This window comes from Staurois parvus, unplaced genomic scaffold (genome assembly GCF_062004578.1).
Source record: "Staurois parvus isolate SC_StPar_1 unplaced genomic scaffold, SC_StPar_1.0 ptg002221l, whole genome shotgun sequence".
Classification (NCBI taxonomy): domain Eukaryota; kingdom Metazoa; phylum Chordata; class Amphibia; order Anura; family Ranidae; genus Staurois; species Staurois parvus.
The window spans coordinates 51520-71067 of NW_028320017.1; the positions used below are offsets into that span (position 1 = coordinate 51520).

Consider the following 19548-nt stretch of genomic DNA (forward strand, 5'->3'; position numbering starts at 1 on the left):
ACATCTACACCCTGCACAACCCAACCTGGACCTCATCTACACCCTGCACAACCCAACCTGGGCCCACATCTACACCCTGCACAACCCAACCTGGACCTCATCTACACCCTGCACAACCCAACCTGGGCCCACATCTACACCCTGCACAACCCAACCTGGCCTCACATCTGATGTGTTTCCTGTTCTGGGTCTGTATTTCCCCACCCTGTGTATATATCTTGTATCTATGTTAAAATAAAGCAGTCCATTTCCTGTTTTAATACGAGTCTGGTGCTGTCTCGTCTTGTATGATCAGCGGTGATGTCCGTGGATCTGTGTTTGGACAGGGAAGCTGAGTCTAACGGAAATACCCGAGTGCAGTCTGGGTCCAGTTCCGTTGCATTGGTGGCAGCAGTGGGCCACCTTTCCAAAGTGAGCTGTGTTGTATGGGCCTCCCACCCAAAGTCACTCATGTCACACAATCCAACCTAGACCCACATCTTCACCCTGTGCAACCCGACCTGGCCCCACACCTTCATCATGCATAACCAGACCTGGCCCCACATCTACACACTGCACTACCCAACCTGGACCTCATCTACACCCTGCACAACCCAACCTGGACCTCATCTACACCCTGCACAACCCAACCTGAACCCACATCTACACCCTGCACTACCTCATCTACACCCAATCTGGACCCACATGTACAACCCAACCTGGATCTACATCCTACTCTTTCTCCCCAGGCCAGGGCTGTGGGTTGGGGATAACTCAGCCTGTAGTATAGTCTTTGTATCTGAGCTCAGGGAGAGTTCCAGTGCCCAGCACCATGCTGCTTAACTGGTGCCCAATGGTCTGTGAGTTGCATTTTGGGCACCAAAGGTCTACCGGCTACACAGCTGCCATGTGCAAAACAGAAAACATGGAAACAATCATCTGTATGCTACATTCTGAAAAGGCCATCATGGCACCCAAGCCTGTCCCTGGAAACAATGAAGAGTAGAAGAGGAAAGAATATCAAAAGACCAGATCACCAAGTGAACCCACCATCGATAGTGAAGAAATGATCCCACCACTGCCAATGGATGAGCCCCACTTCCTGTCCCAGTGCTCCAAGTGTTCACCGGGGAAGTTCATCCCTGACTTCACGTCTATAGAAGACGAAACCCCACACCTTCCTGGAGGTAGGATGGGGGTAAATCCCAGTATGTGGGGGGTTAGGAGCCACAGGAAGGTGCCCCACCCAGGACTTCAGTTCGATAGAAGAAGAAACTCCACATCTACCTGAGGGGGGTTAATCTAAGAGTATGGGGGTCTCATAGAGACACAAGAAGGTGACCCATCCTGGCCCTGTATATTGTTTATTTGGAGACCTAGTAGATCCTCAGTGGATGGAATCAATATTCTATATACAGCCATTGATGAATTATAGCCTGATCACCTGATCAATTACCGGAACCCCACTGCAATGTGAGCTCCAAACTGAAGGACATCAAGTTCTGAGCACTAGCTGACTGGTGGCCATATTTAGTGGAAATAAAACCTTCGATGAGCTGGTTAGTGAAGGAGGCGGCCCAGCCTCGGATTCTGGCGCCCCGGCCTCGGATTCTGGCGCCCCGGCCTCGGATTCTGGCGCCCCGGCCTCGGATTCTGGCGCCCCGGCCTCGGATTCTGGCGCCCCGGCCTCGGATTCTGGCGCCCCGGCCTCGGATTCTGGCGCCCCGGCCTCGGATTCTGGCGCCCGGCCTCGGATTCTGGCGCCCGGCCTCGGATTCTGGCGCCCGGCCTCGGATTCTGGCGCCCGGCCTCGGATTCTGGCTCCTGGCCTCGGATTCTGGCTCCCGGCCCTGGTAGTGACTGATTCTGACTTCTTTCAATAAACATTTATAGAAATATAAAGTGAAAGCGATCTTCTCCGGCTCTGATGTCTCTTTCATGTCTGAGTTAAAGTAAATTGAGTAGAAAATGGCGAGCGCGAGGCGCGCCGGCTGGAGGAGTCCTCTTATCAGCCGCGATTTGCATTTGGTATTTCTGAAGGTGGAGGAGATGGAAGTCATCCACAGATCAGGACGAAAGCTGAAAATGGAAAACATTAAAAGTCACCGACTATATCATGTGAGGAATGAAAGTCAGCCGAGCACAAAGCGCGTCCAATAATCCCGCACTCCATCATCTGCGCCCGGCTGCGTTGCCGGCTTCCTGCGGTCCCCATCTGTAGACTGTCTGCCGACTTCCCCACCGCACTCCACAGCCCGTAAAATCACTATTTATTAGGCGCTCTCCTCACTCTCGGCTTATTTAAGGCACCTAATCCGCTTTATCTGCCGTTCGCCTTAAAGTATCGGAGCCGAGTGAAAAATTGGAAGCAATTTATTAATAAGAGCAGATTCCCCGCGGGCGGCGCAGTGCAATATATCCCGCGTCAGGCTCATTGCGTGCTGAAAATTAATGACAGGCGCTGGAAGTCCGCCTTCACTTGGAAGTTTGTTTATCAGCAGCTGCAGGCGCCGGCCCCGCGCACCCCATTCCCGCGCTTCGCTTAGATGTGTAAATCACGCCGACGACATCCCCGCGCATCACATTCTCTTCACGCTTTACAAACATCTTCTCATATCAGATCTGTGAGAATCCGAGCCGAGCTTTCATCGACTAATTCTACTCCGAGCGCGGCTGCCCAGATCCCACGACGCAGAGTCCCCCATACATGTTCAATGAAGAACGCAGAGAGGGAGCCGTGCCCTTCTCCAGGGGGCCACGCCCTTCTCCAGGGGGCCACGCCCTTCTCCAGGGGGGTACCAGACTTCCAGGTATCACAGACCTCCAGGGGGGTTCCAGGCATCACAGACTTCCCCATATATTGTATGTAGATCTAACCTGTATATTGTACAGAGACCTCAGCAGGCCGTACAATCCACCTTCATCCCACCAATCAGAAATACTATGACCCCGCCCACAATAACCTTCATTGGCCTGAACATTCAATTACTGCTCAGCAACCCCCACCTCCAACCTGGAATAGAGGGGGCATTTCCACCTCCACCTCAAAAGTCTTTACCCATTTCTTCACACCAATGGTGGACAAAGTCACTAAGGGGCCCCAGTGGTGGACAAAGTCACTAAGGGGCCCCAGTGGTGGACAAAGTCACTAAGGGGCCCCAGTGGTGGACAAAGTCACTAAGTGGCCCTGTCACGACCCGCGGTCGCCACCACCAACAGGGCGACAATCGCACGACCGCGACTAACAGTAATACGTCACGCCCACGGCGTCAGACCCCAGACCTTCTCACCAAACTCGTGACCGAAGGACCAGCCGATCTAAAACCGTGGTGTGACGCGCGTAACAAGGCCTCACCCAGCTGCACCCAGCACAGCGATTGCCCAGCTAATGGTCTACAATCTGTGCCTGCAGCCTGAATGCGCTTGTTACTGGGTCGGATTAATTACGCAACTAACCCTCTACTGCCACCACCACTTTTGTCGGAGACGGGGAAACTCCCGTTATCAAATATACACTATAATGATTGAAATATTGATCTATATAGCACGGCCCGCGGACCTACCATACAGAGATATAACCAACAGTAGCGTCTCTTCAAAGGCAGGGATTCGTGAATTGCAAGTAAGCGCTTAGAAACAGTTTAACACTTTCAGAAAGAAAGATTTATTACTAAAAGCGTCAGACAGGTGCAATAAAATATTTACAAAGAGATGTCACAAAAATATATATATATGTATATAAAGACACAGCAAAGAGATAATTAGGAAAAAGATTACAGGGTTAATTTACTTGCCCATATGCCTGGGTTTGCAGATCCAAGTTGTAGAGCAGGATGATTCCTTAGTCTACTTTTGTTCCGATGTTCAGCTAAGGAGATCTCTGTGTGTGTAGCTCTAACTCACTTGTCTCTCTTAAAAGTCCCTCTCAAAGGGGAGGGGGGCTCTTACTACACGTTTTGGGAGTGGTCAGCGGGAAACTGAATTAACTATAGCTTCATAATACATGACATGAAACATACGGTTGACCTGAGGAAAGTGCAATTACTCTGGTCAGTTTGATAATGTGTGGGCTTACGCCATTTTGGGTCAATGCTTCCCAGCCCTCTGAGAAATGCGGCCTTATCAGACGTAGGTGAGAAAGGTGAAAGTTTTCCCAGCCTGCTGGCCCCACCAGGAATGTTTCTCCTGGGCTGACCCCCACCATCTGTCAGGAGATAACGTTGGTCTCTCAGGAAGGGAAAGGGGGGATGTGAGGAATGATCCAGGAATACCTCAAATAACAGAAAAGAACAAAAAAAAAAGAAGAACTCCGCTTCCACTCTGATGAGCAGGTTTGCCACAGGCCCCAGTAGGAGAACATGTGTCAGCTGGAGCCCAGGTACAGAAACATTTAGAAGAGGTTTCACCTATAGGCGGTCAGTATCCTTAAGCTTATTGGGGTCCAATCCAGGCCACGTCTACAGCATGTTGACCCCTAAGTCCCGGAGGGCCCCGTGGAGCCGCACCGTCTGCCCACACCATACATCCGTCTTTGTCTGCCATACTATGGGAATCATCTCCCCTTCCCCCATCACGTCCATCTCCTCCGCATTCTCCTGATCACATAACTGGACTTATCTCAGCAGGAAAACACGATAAGCCCCCCCCTCCATCCCCCCGTCCCCCCCATCCCCTGTCCCCCACACCTGCCCAGCTCTTCCAGCAGACTTGACCGTCCAATCTGATCCCGTCTCAGCCGGCGGTCCTCGGCAAAGCTGCTCAATAAATGGGCCGCCTCGGGCAAAGTATAATTGAGAAATGAAATGGCAGCCGAGATAATAAAAGAGAAAACTCCAGACGGGACTTCTACACTGAGGATCCCGGGAACGCCGAATATTCCCAACCGAACCGATCCAGACTTTCCACCGGAATTCTGACCTCAGGACCGAAGAGCCGAGAGCGCAGACCGACCCGCCAGGAGGAGAAATATCCGTTCGCCATGGCGGGAAAAACACCGAACATTTCTGTGACACCAAAACCAGAACCACAGAGATAGAAAACGCAACCAGGAGATTCACAGGAAAAGTTCAGCCGCTCTGAGTGGATCGACTTCTATTCCTTTATGTCAGTATGACCCCCCCGACCCCCCCCCCCCCGCGCGGAATAACTCCGCCAACAACTGGAATGTAGGGCCAACCCACTGTGCCCATTATGAGAGGTTCCCACCATCCCTGTGCCAAGTTCCCGGGTCTGTACCCCCCCGGTGCCCATTATGAGTGGTTCCCACCATCCCTGCACCCTTTATGAGGGGTTCCCACCATCCCTGTGCTCATTATGAGGGGTTCCCACCATCCCTGTGCCAAGTTCCGGGGTCTTTACCCCCCCCCGCGCCCATTATGAGGGTTCCCACCATCCCGGTGCTGAGTTCCCAAGGTCTGTACACCCGCTGTGAACATTATGAGGGGTTCCCACAACTATACATGCAGATCATATCCCCCTTATGTATTATACATGGAGATCATATCCCCCCCTTATGTATTATACATGGAGATCATATCCCCCCTTATGTATTGTACATGGAGATCATATCCCCCCTTATGTATTGTACATGGAGATCATATCCCCCCTTATGTATTATACATGGAGATCATATCCCCCCCTTATGTATTATACAAGGAGATCATATCCCCCTTATGTATTATACATGGAGATCATATCCCCCTTATGTATTATACATGGAGATCATATCCCCCCCTTATGTATTATACATGGAGATCATATCCCCCCCTTATGTATTATACATGGAGATCATATCCCCCCCTTATGTATTATACATGGAGATCATATCCCCCCCTTATGTATTATACATGGAGATCATATCCCCCCTTATGTATTATACATGGAGATCATATCCCCCCCTTATGTATTATACATGGAGATCATATCCCCCCCTTATGTATTATACATGGAGATCATATCCCCCCCTTATGTATTATACAAGGAGATCATATCCCCCCTTATGTATTATACATGGAGATCATATCCCCCTTATGTATTGTACATGGAGATCATATCCCCCCTTATGTATTGTACATGGAGATCATATCCCCCCTTATGTATTATACATGGAGATCATATCCCCCCTTATGTATTATACATGGAGATCATATCCCCCCCTTATGTATTATACATGGAGATCATATCCCCCCCTTATGTATTATACAAGGAGATCATATCCCCCCTTATGTATTATACATGGAGATCATATCCCCCTTATGTATTATACATGGAGATCATATCCTCCTTATGTATTATACATGGAGATCATATCCCCCCTTATGTATTATACATGGAGATCATATCCCCCCTTATGTATTATACATGGAGATCATATCCCCCCCTTATGTATTATACATGGAGATCATATCCCCCCTTATGTATTATACATGGAGATCATATCCCCCCTTATGTATTATACATGGAGATCATATCCCCCCCTATGTATTATACATGGAGATCATATCCCCCCCCCTTATGTATTATACATGGAGATCATATCCCCCCCTTATGTATTATACATGGAGATCATATCCCCCCCTATGTATTATACATGGAGATCATATCCCCCCCCCTTATGTATTATACATGGAGATCATATCCCCCCCTTATGTATTATACATGGAGATCATATCCCCCCCTTATGTATTATACATGGAGATCATATCCCCCCTTTATCTCCTCTTCTCAGTAGAGAATACATTCAGTTCCTCTAATCTTTCCTCATAGCTGATCTCCTCCATGCCTCGTATCAGTTTGGTTGCCCTTCTCTGTACTTTCTCCAGTTCCCCAATATTCTTTTTGCGAATTGGAGCACAAAACTGAACTGCATATTCCAGATGAGATGTTACTAATGATTTGTACCCGGGGGGGGGGGGGGGGGGAGGGGGGGTGATATCTCTCTCTGGAGTCTATACCTCTCCTAATACAAGCTCTTCAGCTTGGCATTCCATGTGATCTACTAGAACCCCCTGATCCTTGTCCACCATTGACCTCTCCGCAGATCCTTCTCCACCATTGACCCACCCAGATCCTTCTCCAGCATTGACCCCGCCAGATCCTTCTCCACCATTGACCCCCACAAATCCTTCTCCACCATTGACCCCCCCAAATCCTTCTCCACCATTGACCCCCCCCCCCCAGTTGTACCCCCCTTAGTATGTATGATGCATGCATTTTCCTAGCCCCCAAGTGCAGAACCTTACATTTATCAACATTAGACCTCATTGGCCCCATAGTCCCCCAATTACACAGAGCATTGAGGTAAGTTGGAGACATCCTGTAAGGCCGTTATTCCCCGGCACAGCTTGGTGTCATCTGCAAGGACTGAGATCCCCGACCCCATATCGTGTATATAGATTACAGAGTACGGGTCCCAACATTGAACCTTTGGGGTCCCCCACTAATAACACTGAACCTTGGGGTCCCCCACTAATAACACTGAGCCACCCCTCTGTCCATATATACCATGTCCACAGCCATCCCTCTGTCCAAGTATACCACATCCACCGCCACCCTTCTGTCCACATATACCGCATGCACCACCACCCTTCTGTCCAAGTATATCACAGCCACCCCTCTGTCCACATATACCACGTCCACAGGCACCCCTCTGTCCAAGTATACCACGTCCACAGCCACCCTTCTGTCCACGTATACCACATCCACCGCCACCCCTCTGTCCAAGTATACCACGTCCACATCCACCCCTCTGTCCAAGTATACCACATTCACTGCCACCCCTGTGTGCACATAAATCACATCCACAGCCACCCCTCTGTCCACATATACCACGTCCACAGCCTCTCCTCTGTCCAAGTATATCACATCCACAGCCACCCCTCTGTCCAAGTATATCACATCCACCGCCACCCCTCTGTCCAAGTATATCACATCCACCGCCACCCCTCTGTCCACATATACCACATCCACAGCCACCCCTCTGTCAAAGTATACCACTTCCATCGCCACCCCTCTGTCCAAGTGACAGGAGTGACTTTTTGGTGTTGGGGGGAACCCTGTATCATCTTCCCTAATTCTTATGTTTAACCCACCCTGCGCCTGCTAAGGGGTACAGGGTGTGAATGGGAATGTATATTGTGTATTGGTGTGTTCTCCTTTGTTCTCTGCCATGTGGCTGCCATTGTCCTCTGCCATGTGCTGCATCCCGTTGTTCTGTGTCTTGGTGGGGGTGTGTGTTTCCTGTAGCCTTTGCCACTGATGGGGCGGGCTGATGATGTGTTTCCTGTTCCTGGTTGTGTTTCCCCGCCCCCTGTATATATCTTGTGTGTGTGTGTAAGAATAAAGGAGTTGACTTCCTGTTTTAAGAAAAGTCGGGTGCTGTCTTATTTCCTGCATGATCAGCGGGTGGTGCCCGTGGATGGTGTTCGGACAGGGAAGCTGCAGTATAACGGAATATACCCAAGTGCGGTCTGGGGTCCGGGTTCCATTACAGTACAAGTATACCACGTCCACTGCCACCCCTCTGTCCAAGTATACCACGTCCACCGCCACCCCTCTGTCCAAGTATACCACGTCCACCGCCACCCCTCTGTCCAAGTATACCACGTCCACCGCCACCCCTCTGTCCAAGTATTTCACGTCCACAGCCAGCCCTCTGTCCAAGTATACCACGTCCACCGCCACCCCTCTCTTCAAGTATACCACGTCCACAGCCAGCCCTCTGTCCAAGTATACCACGGTCCACAGCCACCCCTCTGTCCAAGTATACCACGTCCACCGCCAGCCCTCTGTCCAAGTATACCACGTCCACAGCCAGCCCTCTGTCCGAGTATACCACGTCCACAGCCAGCCCTCTGTCCGAGTATACCACGTCCACAGCCAGCCCTCTGTCCGAGTATACCACGTCCACAGCCAGCCCTCTGTCCGAGTATACCACGTCCACAGCCAGCCCTCTGTCCGAGTATACCACGTCCACAGCCAGCCCTCTGTCCAAATATACCACGTCCACAGCCACCCCTCTGTCCAAGTATACCACGTCCACCGCCACCCCTCTGTTCAAGTATACCACGTCCACAGCCACTCCTCTTTCCAAGTATATCATGTCCACAGCCACCCCTCTGTCCAAGTATACCACATCCACCACCACCCCTCTGTCCAAGTATACCATGTCCACCACCACCCCTCTGTCCAAGTATACCACGTCCACCGCCACCCCTCTGTCCAAGTATTCTACATCCACAGCCAGCCCTCTGTCCAAGTATACCACATCCACCGCCACCCCTCTGTCCAAGTATACCACATCCACCACCACCCCTCTGTCCAAGTATACCACATCCACCACCACCCCTCTGTCCAAGTATACCACATCCACCACCACCCCTCTGTCCAAGTATACCACATCCACTGCCACCCCTCTGTCCAAGTATACCCCGTCCACAGCCACCCCTCTTTCCAAGTATACCACATCCACCGCCACACCTATGTCCAAGTATACAACATCCACCGCCACCCCTCTGTCCAAGTATACCATGTCCACTGCCACCCCTCTGTCCAGGTATACCATGTCCACTGCCACCCCTCTGTCCAAGTATACCACGTCCACTGCCACCCCTCTGTCCAAGTATACCACGTCCACTGCCACCCCTCTCTCCAAGGTTTTGCTCACCTCTTGATAAAAAGAAATCAGATTTGTGTGACAACTTCTGTCTTTCATGAATCCATGCTGTCTGTTTCTTCCAATATTTGTTTCCAGCAAGAACTCCTCTCTGTGGTCTTTTATTAAACTCTCCAGTATCTTCCCAACTATAGAAGTTACACTAACAGGTCTATAATTACTTGGTAAAGATTTTGACCCCTTTATAAATATTGGCCCCACATTGGCCTTACGCCAATCCCGTGGTACTATGCCAGTCATTAAAGAGTCCCTAAAAATGAGAAACAATGGCTGTGAGATGACAGAGCTGAATTCTGTAAGGCCCCGTGGGTGTCTGCCATCCGGTCCACGGGCTTTATTCACCTTTATTCTGTCTAAATATTTCTGGATCATATCAATTGTGAGCCAATGTGGATCATCTGGGGGGTGTCAGTACCACCCCCCCATTATGGACAAGAGCCCCCGCATGCTCCTTTGTATTCCCAGAGCTGAAGAAGGGATTTCATACATTGTCCTTCTCTTTGTCCCCAGTCCCCCCCTCTAGATGGTTCTGTAAAGGGCCTACATGCTGGGACCGGACCTTTCTACTATTTATATATTGGAGGAATATTTGGGGTCATCCTGATATCTTTTACAATCTGTCATTCATTTTCCATTTTTGCCTTTATTTGCTTTTTGCATATTTGTGTTCCTGCATGGCGACCCCTTCCTGTTATCTCACATATATATTCTTATTATTATAGCCAAATTTACCCCCCTAACTCCTCCCACAGTTTTTACACTACATAGACAGTAATATACTGAAACGTGCGGATTGTTCCCGATTGGTGTGCTATTACTTTGTGGAACGTTTCGCCGAATGGTTCACGAAATATCGCCGGTTTGTGGTGAAATTGGTCCCATAGGAATGAATGGCGGAATGTTCAAAGCTAGAGTGGGAGCTGAAAAATCAGGACATGATCTCTAAACTGCCGTCACTCCCTCATTTTCAAGCCCACCTACACAAATCTTATATCAAAACGTTCAGCTATCCCGGCTGCCACTAAAAATGTCCACGGCTAAGCCATAGTCCTGATAGTTTTCACAGTATGACCATTTGTTTGCAACTCACGCCGCCCATTGACCTGTTCAGTTACTCAAGCCACTCCACCCAATTACTCCGCCCACGCCACCCAGTTACTCCGCCCACTCCAGTTGTAGACTACTGGTGGAGGCAAGAACACTTCACACAATTTCCCCAGAAATTGTAGCTTTTCTAGTCTGTTATATTCTTTGTAATGTGTAAACGATGATCGCGTTCCTTCATTTTTATATTTAATAGAATCTCTTTTCTTATTATCAATAGCTTTTGTAACTTTGGCCAGAAGCCACAGAGGTTGGATTTGTAGCCTTTTATACTTGTTGCCCATGGGAATATATTTTGCAGTGTGGTCACATACAGTCTTTTTAAAGAACTCCCATTTCTGTGTTGTGTTCATCAATGCCAATATTCCCTCCCAGTCTAAGTCTTGGAAAATTAGATCTCTTAAAGTTGAGCGTTTTTATCTTTCCTGTATGTGGTCACTGTTTACAGCTCACAATAAATTAAATCATGTTATGGTCACTGCTACCCAGATGTTCTTTATATGGACATTCGTAATAAGTTCTGCATGGTTGGAGATGACCAGGTCCAGAAGAGCATCATTGTCAGGAATCTAGGAGTGACCAGAAAGGTGTGGACTGACACAGGGAAACGCAGGTCTCAGGTACAATACAATACAATACAGGTTATTATTAGCCACCCGGATATATATATGTATATAAACGCACAGTGAGCAAACCAACCTTCCACTAATCTTTAGGAGGTGCAGGAACACAGGCGTAGTCAGGGCTGGAGAGGTGGAACGGTCAGGCCGGCCGTAGGGTTCTGTAATGACCGTTTGGTGGTACCTCTAGCGGTCCTCAGGGCAGGATTCCCCAGGGCGCGGAGTCTAAGCCCCAGTCTGCCTTTTCACCAGAGCCCCTGATGGTGGGGATGGACTTGGCGCAGGACTGAGACCAGGTCGCGGCCCCTGAGTACCCCTGCTAGTGGTAGAGGGATCCGCCAGAGGTATGTGCAGGTACGGCTGGATCCGTGCAGGATGGATGGATGGCAGAGTAGTTAGCGTGGTCAGACAAGCCGGGTCGGTAACGGTGGAGGCAGATCAGTACAGAGCAGCAGGCAAAGAGTAAACGGGTCACAAGCCAAGGTACAGCAACAGGAGGTCAAACAGCATAGGAGTAGGCAGAAGAATAGTCAGGGATGAGCCAGTAGTCAGAACAGGAGACGGTCAACAGAGATCAGGATCAAGCCGGGTCAGCACCGAAGCTGGAACACAGGATACAGGTACAGAGGCTCATGGGAAACCATACACCAAGGCCCACAGCACAGACCTGGTCATGCCTTATATACACCTTTCTGTAATCAGCCCCAGGTTTGGCTGATTGTGAGCTTCTGGCTGCTAAGAGCACCCGCTGGTCAGCTCTGGTACTGCAGCCCACACGGCAGGCGAGTCCCACCACCAGTGCTGAGAGCACCCGCTGGTCAGCTCTGGTACTGCAGCCCACACGGCAGGCGAGTCCCACCACCAGTGCTGAGAGCACCCGCTGGTCAGCTCTGATACTGCAGCCCACACGGCAGGGGAGTCCCACCACCAGTGCTGAGTCCATTCCTGACAATCATTCCTAATTGGGGCCTCTATGAACTGGACCATAAAATTGTCCTGTAGAAGGTTTATAAATGTTTGCCCTTTAACTGTTCCTGCAGTACCATTACTCCAGTCAGTTTCCGGGTAGTTACCATCCCCCATTATTATCACTGTTCCAGCCCTTGCAGCCCTTTCCATCTGTGGGAGGAGCTGAGTCTCCGCCTCCTCATTAACACTAGGAGGCCTATAACAAACTCCAATGATTACCTTTGTAGTACGTCCCGCCCCCCATGTGCAGTTCCACCCATAATACTTCAGCCTCACCACACTCTCCATCAACTAGGTCCTCTTTCACACCCGCTCTGAGATCACTTCTCACATAGAGACAGACTCCACCCCCTTTCCTATTCCCTCGGCTCTCTGAAAGAGAACATTTTATATACATTCTATGTCGTCATAATAAATACAGAAGTTATATCTCCACTATTGACCTCTGAGGAAGGAGGCATTTCCCCTGAAATGAGTTGGCTTCACCTGTTGCCCAGTAAACATTTCGATTAGACCTCTGAGTGTCCTGAATATTTTTACTGGGTGCTCCCCACTATCATCTAGACACGTGCAGTTCGTTTTGTTCCAAATCACATTTCAGCCAAAATGTTGATTATTTGGAGATTCGGATGTATCTGAATTTCCGAATTACAATAGTAACGATTTTAAACAAACCCAAAATAATGAAATGAAATTAGAATCTAATCGAACTCGAGTCCATTTTCCAATGAATTCAAACACAAATTCTAAATATAAACATATTGAATAGAATAGAAAAGAAAGTAATATAATAGAGTCGAAAATACCAAAAAATTAAATCGAAAACATAGAACAGACTATAATACAATAGAAAGAATATAGCTGTCTTCCAAAATTCAAATTTAGAAAAGAATAGAATAAAATAGAAAATAAAGGAATAGAATAGAAAATAATAGAATGGAAAATAAAAGAATAGAATAAATTAGAATAGAAAAAATAGAATAGAATAAAGTAAAAAGAATATAGCCATCTTCCAAAATTTGAATTGCAAAAAGAATAGAATAGAATAAAACAGAATAGAAAATAAAATAATAAAATAGAACAGAAAATAAAAGAAGAGAATAGAAAAAAACAGAATAGAAAATAGAATAGACTAAAACAGAAAATAAAAATAGAATAAAATAGAAAGAATAGAGCCAGCTACTCTTCACAATGACTTTGTTACAAAAGCAACAAAACAAAATTAGTAACTTAATCAGTCGATCTGAAACAAAACAAAGCAAATGTCTTTGTTGTGCACATGTCTATTGTCATCTACTGAGCGTTCCCATCTATCAAGGAGGCAGCAGCCCAGGACCAGGACCAGGACCAGGACCATCTACAGCGCGCCTTTGTTGTTTCATAGCCTATTGAAGGAACATTTATTCTATTTTATACCCAAGAGTGCCAGGACCTGGATTCCACCAGTCACACCTACACATCAGCAGACAATGTCACACTCACCGTCACTCTTCTCCATGACTTCCTTCTGACACGTGTCCTGGACATTGACTGTACAATTGACAATAAATTCCGGGGAAGAGCAGTCATCTCGCTGGAACTCCTCACACTGGTAGCACTGGATCTGCAGAGCAAGGCCTACAAGAAGGAGACGTCAGTCAGACAAGTTTAGGAGACCAGAGGAAGGTCAACCAAAAGATGAAGCTTCTGGTGGAGGAAAATGGTTCCTAAAATGGTTTCTTGAGGGCCAAGCATGAACCTACTGAGTGAACCCGCATGGTATGACATGATTGCTCTTCTCCAGTCTGAGGATAGCCTGTTCTGCCTACAGATATTTTTCTGAGCCTTCTGGGACATTTGTGATTGGAAGCTTTAGCAGACCAATATCTATATTCTGTGTGGAGGTCATCAGATGCCGATACGTATCGCAGGTGAGATGGTCATTGGACGTTTCCGGGACGAGCGTTGCTTGTTCAAGGTTCAAGGTAGGACGTTCCCAAGATTACAATCAGCTGCTCATGAGTGGTGATGATCTGAACCGCCCTGGCTTCAGAATGAGAGATATATGAACTTTGAAGAGGTGAATGCTGAACCCAAATTCCAACAAAATCAAAAGGAGCCAAATTTGTCAAATTAAAAATGCCCATTTTCTGGGCTAATAGGCAAGAGGTTATCAAAAGTAGCGGGGGGGGGGGGGGGGGGGCTGGGGAACATGCGCCAAAGCAAAAAAAAATTCAATTTGGCAGATATCAGTAAATTTTAAGTTCTTAAAGTAAAACATTAGAAGTGCCCAGTCCCTTTACATACCATTCTTGGGGGGTGTCCTAATCCTGGGGGGTGCCCTAATCCCTGGGGGTTGTCCTAATCCTGGGGGGTGTCCTAATCCCTGGGGGCTGTCCTAATCCTGGGGGGGTGTCCTGATCCTGGCAGGTGCCATAATCCCTGGGGGGTGTCCTAGTCCTTTTGGTTGTCCTAATCTTGAGGGGTAACCCAATCCCTGGGGGGTGCCCTAATCCTGGGGGTTCCTTAATCCCTGGGGGTGTCCTATTCCTTGGGGGTTCCCTAATCCCTTGAGGGTTCTAATCCTGAGGGGTTGCCTAATCCCTAGGGGGGGGTCCTTATCCTGGGGGGTGTCCTCTTCCTTGGGGGTGTCCTGATCCTAGGGGGTGTCCTGATCTTGGGGGGTGTCCTAATCCCTGCGGGTGTCCTAATCCTGGGGGGTGCCCTAATCCATGGGGGTGTCCTAATCCTGGGGGGTTCCTTAATCCCTAGGGGGTGTCCTAATCCCTGGGAGGTGTCCTATTCCTTGGGGGTTCCCTAATTCCTGGGGTGGATCCTAATCCTGAGGGGTTCCCTAATCCCTGGGGGGTGTCCTTATCCTGGGGGGTGTCCTAATTCCTGGGGGGTGTCCTAATCCTGGGGGTGTCCTAATTCTGTGGGTTCCCTAATCGCTAGCGGTTGTCCTAATCCTTGGGTGTGCCCTAATCCCTGGGGGTTGTCCTGATCCTGGGGGGTGCCCTAATCCCTGGGGGTTGTCCTGATCCTGGGGGATGCCCTAATCCCTGGGGCTTGTCCTGATCCTGGGGATGCCCTAATCCCTGGGGGGTGTCCTTATCTTTGGGGGTTGTCCTAATCCTGGGGGTGTCCTAATCCCTGGGGGCTGTCCTAATCCTGGGGGGGTGTCCTGATCCTGGCAGGTGCCATAATCCCTGGGGGGTGTCCTAGTCCTTTGGGTTGTCCTAATCTTGAGGGGTAACCCAATCCCTGGGGGGTGCCCTAATCCTGGGGGTTCCTTAATCCCTGGGGGTGTCCTATTCCTTGGGGGTTCCCTAATCCCTTGAGGGTTCTAATCCTGAGGGGTTGCCTAATCCCTAGGGGGGGTCCTTATCCTGGGGGGTGTCCTCTTCCTTGGGGGTGTCCTGATCCTGGGGGGTGTCCTGATCTTGGGGGGTGTCCTAATCCCTGGGGGTGTCCTAATCCTGGAGGGTGCCCTAATCCATGGGGGTGTCCTAATCCTGGGGGGTTCCTTAATCCCTGGGAGGTGTCCTATTCCTTGGGGGTTCCCTAATTCCTGGGGTGGATCCTAATCCTGAGGGGTTCCCTAATCCCTGGGGGGTGCCCTTATCCTGGGGGTGTCCTAATTCCTGGGGGGTGTCCTAATCCTGGGGGTGTCCTAATTCCTGGGGGTGTCCTAATTCTGTGGGTTCCCTAATCGCTAGCGGTTGTCCTAATCCTTGGGGGTTCCTAATCTCTGGGGGTTGTCCTGATCCTGGGGGGTGCCCTAATCCCTGGGGGTTGTCCTGATCCTGGGGGGTGCCCTAATCCCTGGGGCTTGTCCTGATCCTGGGGATGCCCTAATCCCTGGGGGGTGTCCTTATCTTTGGGGGTTCCCTAATCCCTGGGGGGTGTCCTGATCCTGGGGAGTGCCCTAATCCCTGGGGGGTGTCCTATTCTTTGGGGGTTCCCTAATCCCTAGGGGGTTCCCTAATCCCTGGGGGTGTCCTTATCCTTGGGGGTTCCCTAAACCCTGGGGGGTGTCCTTATCCTGCCTGTGAAAGGTCCCATCTCTGTGATGTACAGAAAGTGCTGCAGCAGCGCTGACATTTACAAAGAAAAAAAATCTACAAATCACCAGCAAATGATACTTCACTCCCGAGTTCTTCAAATAAACTCCACCCCTCCCCCACCTCATCCATTCAGAGAAAGCCTTGTATACACTGAAATATAATGCAAGGCGTCCTGAGTGATTTGCAGCATCTCCAGCGCCCTCTACAGGTCAGATGTGGACACTTACACCCCGCCACACTACATGGAGGTAGAACCATCATTCCCGGAGTTCCACTTTAAATGGCTTCTGAAGGTTACACCCATTCTTCTGCCAAAGGACCGCCCCTCACTGGACTCATTGTTTTATTTAAAGAAAGAAATAATACATCAAAAAAGTCAAATAAAAGTTCTATAATACAGAATAAGGGCGAGTCCTGCAGTCCCGGACAGAACACACACAGTCCTCAATACTTCTTCCACATGTAGAGCTCCCCCCGCAGGAGCCACATGGTGATTGGGGTTCTCTTTTTTGCTCCTCAACTCCAAGAACAACCTCCGCCCCTCTGACACCCCCTGAGTGAGGAGACGCGTGTAGAGAGCTTCACCTCGGCGGTGAGTTATCACCAGGATGTGGACACCAGATCGATCGATTACTGGCTAATGAACTCAGTGTATTGGGACGGGGTGGAATACAGGAGGTAGGTTCATAAGAAGGTAGGTTCATACAGGAGGTATGTCAATACAGGAGGTAGGTTCATAAGAAGGTAGGTTCATACAGGAGGTATGTCAGTACAGGAGGTAGGTTCATAAGAAGGTAGGTTCATAAGAAGGTAGGTTCATACAGGAGGTAGGTTCACACAGAAGGTAGGTTCATACAGAGTGTAGACTCACACAGGAGGTAGGTTCATAAGAAGGTAGGTTCATACAGGAGGTAGGTTCATACAGGAGGTATGTCAATACAGGAGGTAGGTTCATAACAAGGTGGATTCATACAGGAGGTATGTCAGTATAGGAGGTAGGTTCATAAGAAGGTAGGTTCATAAGAAGGTAGGTTCATACAGGAGGTATTTCAGTACAGGAGGTAGGTTCATAAGAAGGTAGGTTCATAAGAAGGTAGGTTCATACAGGAGGTATGTCAGTACAGGAGGTAGGTTCATAAGAAGGTAGGTTCATAAGAAGGTAGGTTCATAAGAAGGTGGGTTCATATAGGAGGTATGTCAGTATAGGAGGTAGGTTCATAAGAAGGTAGGTTCATTAGAAGATAGGTTCATAAGAAGGTAGGTTCATAAGAAGGTAGGTTCATACAGGAGGTATGTCAGTACAGGAGGTAGGTTCATAAGAAGGTAGGATCATAAGAAGGTGGGTTCATAAGAAGGTAGGTTCATAAGAAGGTAGGTTCATACAGGAGGTATGTCAGTATAGGAGGCAGGTTTATAAGAAGGTAGGTTCATAGGAAGGTAGGTTCATACAGGAGGTATGTCAGTATAGGAGGTAGGTTCATAAGAAGGTAGGTTCATACAGGAGGTATGTCAGTACAGGAGGTAGGTTCATACAGGAGGTAAGTTCATACAGGAGGTAGGTTCATACAGAAGGTAGGTTCATACAGAGTGTAGACTCACACAGGAGGTAGGTTCATAAGAAGGTAGGTTCATACAGGACGTATGTCAGTACAGGAGGTAGGTTCATAAGAAGGTAGGTTCATACAGGAGGTAGGTTCATACAGAAGGTAGGTTCATACAGAGTGTAGACTCACACAGGAGGTAGGTTCATAAGAAGGTAGGTTCATACAGGAGGTATGTCAGTACAGGAGGTAGGTTCATAAGAAGGTAGGTTCATACAGGAGGTAGGTTCATAAGAAGGTAGGTTCATACAGGAGGTAGGTTCATAAGAAGGTAGGTTCATACAGGAGGTATGTCAATACAGGAGGTAGGTTCATAAGAAGGTGGGTTCATACAGGAGGTATGTCAGTACAGGAGGTAGGTTCATAAGAAGGTAGGTTCATACAGGAGGTAGGTTCATAAGAAGGTAGGTTCATAAGAAGGTAGGTTCATACAGGACGTATGTCAGTACAGAAGGTAGGTTCATAAGAAGGTAGGTTCATACAGGAGGTAGGTTCATAAGAAGGTAGGTTCATACAGGAGGTATGTCAGTACAGGAGGTAGGTTCATAAGAAGGTAGGTTCATACAGGAGGTAGGTTCACACAGAAGGTAGGTTCATACAGAGTGTAGACTCACACAGGAGGTAGGTTCATAAGACGGTAGGTTCATACAGGAGGTATGTCAGTACAGGAGGTAGGTTCATAAGAAGGTAGGTTCATAAGAAGGTAGGTTCATAAGAAGGTAGGTTCATAAGAAGGTAGGTTCATAACAAGGTGGGTTCATACAGGAGGTATGTCAGTACAGGAGGTAGGTTCATAAGAAGGTAGGTTCATACAGGAGGTATGTCTGTACAGGAGGTAGGTTCATAAGAAGGTAGGTTCATAAGAAGGTAGGTTCATAAGAAGGTAGGTTCATACAGGAGGTATGTCAGTATAGGAGGTAGGTTCATAAGAAGGTAGGTTCATAAGAAGGTAGGTTCATAAGAAGGTGGGTTCATACAGGAGGTAGGTTCATAAGAAGGTAGGTTCATAAGAAGGTGGGTTCATAAGAAGGTAGGTTCATAAGAAGGTAGGTTCATACAGGAGGTATGTCAGTATAGGAGGCAGGTTTATAAGAAGGTAGGTTCATAAGAAGGTAGGTTCATACAGGAGGTATGTCAGTATAGGAGGTAGGTTCATAAGAAGGTAGGTTCATAAGAAGGTAGGTTCATACAGGAGGTATGTCAGTATAGGAGGCAGGTTTATAAGAAGGTAGGTTCATAAGAAGGTAGGTTCATACAGGAGGTATGTCAGTACAGGAGGTAGGTTCATAAGAAGGTGGGTTCATACAGGAGGTATGTCAGTATAGGAGGTAGGTTCATAAGAAGGTAGGTTCATAAGAAGGTGGGTTCATAAGAAGGTAGGTTCATAAGAAGGTAGGTTCATAAGAAGGTAGGTTCATACAGGAGGTATGTCAGTACAGGAGGTAGGTTCATAAGAAGGTGGGTTCATACAGGAGGTATGTCAGTATAGGAGGTAGGTTCATAAGAAGGTAGGTTCATACAGGAGGTATGTCAGTACAGGAGGTAGGTTCATAAGA

At 48.4% G+C, this 19548-nt stretch overlaps 1 protein-coding gene across 2 annotated transcripts in view; it reads right to left on the reverse strand.

The window, feature by feature from the left end:
* Positions 1–19548, reverse strand: part of LYPD1 (LY6/PLAUR domain containing 1) — a 99069-nt gene that overhangs the window by 12926 nt on the left and 66595 nt on the right. Inside the window, exons 1-2 of one of the 2 annotated variants that reach the window (XM_089665500.1) lie at positions 14088–14241; positions 13828–13962 (exon numbers count right to left, since the gene is read on the reverse strand). In XM_089665500.1, the coding sequence (XP_089521626.1) occupies positions 13828–13962; positions 14088–14181 (229 nt within the window). In that variant the 5' untranslated portion in view covers positions 14182–14241. Of the gene's footprint in view, positions 1–13827; positions 13963–14087; positions 14242–19548 lie in introns of those variants that run through there. The other variant, XM_089665501.1, reaches the window with a different exon arrangement.